The sequence below is a fragment of the Pinus tabuliformis genome, chromosome 8 (assembly GCF_031772625.1).
Source record: "Pinus tabuliformis cultivar Carrire ecotype Pingquan chromosome 8, CPIR1, whole genome shotgun sequence".
Taxonomy (NCBI): Eukaryota; Viridiplantae; Streptophyta; class Pinopsida; order Pinales; family Pinaceae; genus Pinus; species Pinus tabuliformis.
Genome location: NC_142294.1, coordinates 1,312,632,099 through 1,312,636,574, shown reverse-complemented (window position 1 = coordinate 1,312,636,574; position 4,476 = coordinate 1,312,632,099). Strand labels below are relative to the sequence as shown.

At 38.6% G+C, this 4,476-nt stretch overlaps 1 protein-coding gene across 1 annotated transcript; it reads right to left on the bottom strand.

Annotated features, from left to right (window-relative positions):
* Window positions 1-1,167: 1,167 nt before the first annotated feature.
* Window positions 1,168-3,314, bottom strand: LOC149240301 (uncharacterized). Its single transcript, XM_089367279.1, has one exon. The coding sequence runs from the start codon at window positions 3,188-3,190 to the stop codon at window positions 2,186-2,188; it is 1,005 nt and encodes a 334-aa protein (XP_089223405.1). The 5' UTR covers window positions 3,191-3,314; the 3' UTR covers window positions 1,168-2,185.
* Between the last annotated feature and the right edge of the window lie 1,162 nt (window positions 3,315-4,476).

Genomic DNA, 4,476 nt, shown 5'->3' with positions numbered 1-4,476 from the left:
TATTTACAATCCCATACTGTGGTCCATGCCTACTTGTATTGGGCAGTTGAGGTGGGACAACACATGAAATCTCTCTGGTTTAGTGATCTGGGTTGTTGCATCTCAGCATCATGTCTGGCATGCTAGGAGACAAATTGTGCTTGATCTGCCTATGACGTCCACTTCATAGATATGGTATGGATGAGTTATCGTGCATTATGAGTCCAACTGTTATGGACTCAAAGACGGCACTGCCATGCCTATTACTATCGCTGTAAAAGCCAAGCCCAAAACAGCTAAGTCGATCTACAGCGAACTGATATCTCTGTAACAACATGCTGATCTCTAGTACATAAAAATTTGTTCTTGAAATAACAACATTATGATAACACCAACAGATTTACCTATAACAGCCGTAGATTGAGCTATAACAACAATAGTTTTTACTATGCAAAACACAAATTTAGAGCACTGGTCTGGTTTTACGTTAACTTAAAATTATCATAACAAGCATTGCAAAAGCAATTATAGAAACTGGGAAGCGTGGTAGTGAACAAGATTACAGAAATCTTCAAAAAACATTATTGATAAAATAAACTCTTTAACTGTAGATAAGACAGTAACACTTTCCTAAGAACCTATCATCACAGGATCAGGCCCAAGCAGACCCCATACAAGCATTCACCCATGATATCCCTACTCTAAAGCCTGAGCTTTTTTATAATGAAAACTCTCACTTTTGCTTCACTATCTTTCTCAGCTTGACCAATTGAAAATATCTTAAAAAAAGCCTTGGCAGCAAAGATGGCATGATTAGTGTTGGACAGGTGAAATTTTGAATTTATTAAAATGTTGAGTTTCATCATTAAGTTTCATACCATTTCAGAAAAACGGTCCTAAAGATCAACCAAGTGATGAGGGCCAAAGGTAGCAAATTTGAACGCGTTATAAGAATGGTTGCTAACTCCTTACCAAGTTTTTCAAATCCGAGGCTGCTGATTCTGATCCATTTGGCTTCTAGAATGCTTCTTGCCAACATCCCAAGGGGCAAAGCAATTATGCAACAGATCCTCTTAGATGTGCACACCTTACTGTAGATGTTGCACTGAAAACTCAAAATTATATAAAGAAAACAACAAGAAAGCATTTACAAATAGTTTAAACCCTATAAAACAACCATATAAATAGTTCCCATCCCTCCTCTGTCTAGGGAGTCACCTGGTCTGCCTCTTTCCCTAGAGGTAAGGTTCCATCCAAAACAAGTGGCTATTTGGAAGGCACGTGTAACAAAATGTTGACAGACTTCCTATGAATGTAGGACGAAGGATAAGTGAGCAGCCAACCACATTGGGACGACGGAATGTGCCAATGACTTTTTGCCTAGCCAATCATGCATCAGAAGTTGTGTTTTAGAGTAGTGGCTAGGGTTCTGCTTTACAAGAGGCGTGATTGAAATGGATCGCATTCCATTATCACTAGGAATGGTCTTTGATACCACTAGCAGTAATAAAAGTCATTACCAAACATTTTTTTCCCAAGCAAAGAAACAGAGACCATTAACAAAGCACAGAGAGAAAGTGTGCATACTAGTGTCCAATTTTTAGCTTGGATTTGAAATGTGTTAATTCCAGATTAGTCTCATAGATATAGCTGATCTGGAAACAATCAAATCATGGTACTGTAGAAACACATACAAATTTAAGGTCCCTACATTTGGGATTTGAATGTTTCCTTTTACAAGTTAACCATGACTCAAACAGTCAGAATTTCACATCAATCCCATCACATTTTAAAGGGAGAGAGCAATGCATGATCGCTGCAAAACTACTAGCAAAAAACAAATTATCTGGTGATGAGAGTTTTTTCATCTTTCAAAAACCTGTTTACCTGATGCATTCTCTGTGATTGTATTACAACTGAGTACCCTTTAACTACAATCACAGCTGAGCATACTTCAATAGTGCATGTTGATTGTGATTGTGGTGTGACAAAAAACTGGCCAAAACAAGATCCCAGACCGGAACTGATTGTGTCGTGATTATCTTCTATATATACTAGTTCCCACTCATTACTCGTGGGCCTCACGGCACTGGATCATAACAGACTGATGATCCCTTGGTGAATGTTCTCAAATCTCTTTCAATCAATAAGAGCAACGCAATACAATCTAACCCTGATCAAAACAGAAACCCGAATATCTAGTCTTTTAGAGGAGGGCAGGCTTGCCATTGTAGATTTCAAGTAACCTTTCGGCATGAGGACTGCACTGGACATATTTTTCGAGGAACTTCCGCTCACTTAAACAAAGCGCGTGAAGGAGACTAGGAGGGCACTTGGAAGGTTGCATTGCACTGAGAACACTCAACACCTTGTGGCGGGGCTTCATCCTACGCTCCAAGCTGTAACCAGACACTAACAGAGGAGACGAAAAAATAAACTTTGCAGGAAACCCTGCAGTATGCATCAAAAAGTCCATGTTCTTCTGCACCTTATCCATGGAAGCTTTTAATATAAGTGGGTACCTCCTAACAAGCTCCTTGATGTCATCTTCAAGGAGGCCAAAACTTGTCAAATGCTTCAATTTCTTTTCCCAAATTTCAGGCCCGTTTCGTTTAGGTAGTAGAATAAGAGGTGCCAATCTGAAAACACTTGAGACATTAGCCTCTGATCCAAACAGGTTTTGAAGATACTGGATATTGGGACGCAGAGTTTTCCCGAGACTCCCGTTAAGCAACCTGGAATCATTGGATATGGCATTTCTCAAGTCTTGTGCAGAAAGGCCCAATGTTTTCATGAACTCAATCTTGGGTTTCAACTGCCGATCAGCATTGAGAAAAAGAATAGCTGGGTTTCTGGTAATAGTCTTCCTTACCTGGTGCTCTGTCAATCCCGAATCTCTCAGTAACTGTACCGCTTGTTGGGCCGTGTGAGCTGATCTCGTCGTAGCCAAGGATGGCCTTGCTTTAAGGATAGTTGAGAGCTCAGACTGACACAACCCACATTCGTTGAGCAAGAATTCTGAAATGGGGCATGTGTTATGGGCTTCAGGGTAGCTTGTGGACTTGTCTTTATCAGCAATAGTTGTAGAAAGTCGTGATAATTTTAACAAAATAATCAGGAGAAATGGTGAAGATGGTGCTGCAACAGCTGCCGCCAGGGAGTGACGCTGAGATCCCAAAGATGAAGCCAAGTACTGGGCGAACATGGCCATTGCTGAAAATATGAAGTTAGGGATTTCTCCAATATGATCCCATAACAAATCGCTTCAGAGAGGATTGGTGTGATTCGTATAGAGAGACACATGTTTGTTTATTATATGAAAGGGAAGGGGATTAGGGCAGGAACTAAGTTACATATGAAAGGTAGGGTATTGGGAAAGAAAATGGAATTTAAGGTTCAAGCATTCGTCTCTTTCTACAATTTTTTATCATTTTAATGTTAAAGGGATGAGGATATGAATTTCAACTCTTAAGCGTGATTAATTTTTATAATTTTAATACTGGTTTTAATCATTTTAATATTAACATTAATTAAAAATGTTAATAATTTTTTTAAAATAAAATATCATATTATATTGTATTTTCAAAGAAGATTATATAAAGAATAGCAATATAAGGATTATCTAAGTTGTAAAAGTTACTAAAGCCATAGAACATAGCAAGTTTGTGAGAGGCTATCAACCACTTCGCTCAGTACACAAGTAACAACAAAAACATCAACCACTTAGGACTAGTTAATGGCACTTTCATCGGGAGATATCCAGACAAAGAAGTTTTGTTTGCATCTACCTTATGTTTTATAAGATGAATTTCAGTATGTGTATTATTTGAAGGCTGTAATTCATTCAAATTAAAGTTCTTACACTTGCACCCCAAATTTGCTAATGAATTTTCCACCCTATTCCCTCCATGTCGAGTATGATGAGCAATAATGTAATTGAACTTTGGTGTCAAACTATTTATACTAAAAACGACATCCTCCAATCTCCAGTAATGCACTATTTTATGAACAAGTTTCTCGTTCAAAAGTTTTTGTATACATTGAATTACGACCTAAGAATCGCCATCCACTTGCAATAATTGGAAACCTTCTCGGATAGCAATAATAAGGCCTCTCTCCACAACCAAAATTTCAGCTAAATTATTGTTGCAATCCCACAAGAAATCGAAAATTTTTGCAATGGCCGAGAATTTTCATCCCGGAAAATCCCTCCACAACCTGCAACTTTTGGGTTCCCTTTGGAGGCCCCATCAAAGCTCATCTTGATAAAGGAGCTCAAGGGTGGAGAATAGGAGTTAGAAATTGAAGGACAAATTCTTTTGCCGATGGAAGTGAAGAAGGGATCATTGAAGAATCCAAATTGAGGTTTTTCATGATAACTGCTTCAGAATCCTCCACCTGCCAATTATCCGTAGACCAAGGAGAGGCAAGAATGGTCTCTCGAACATTCAATATGATCAAATCCTTGAGCACCAAAGTTGATTGATTCTTTGGGCA

Coding starts and splice junctions, on each gene's coding strand:
- LOC149240301 (XM_089367279.1), bottom strand. CDS start 3,190: ATGGCCATGTTCGCCCAGTACTTGGCTTCATCTTTGGGATCTCAGCGT.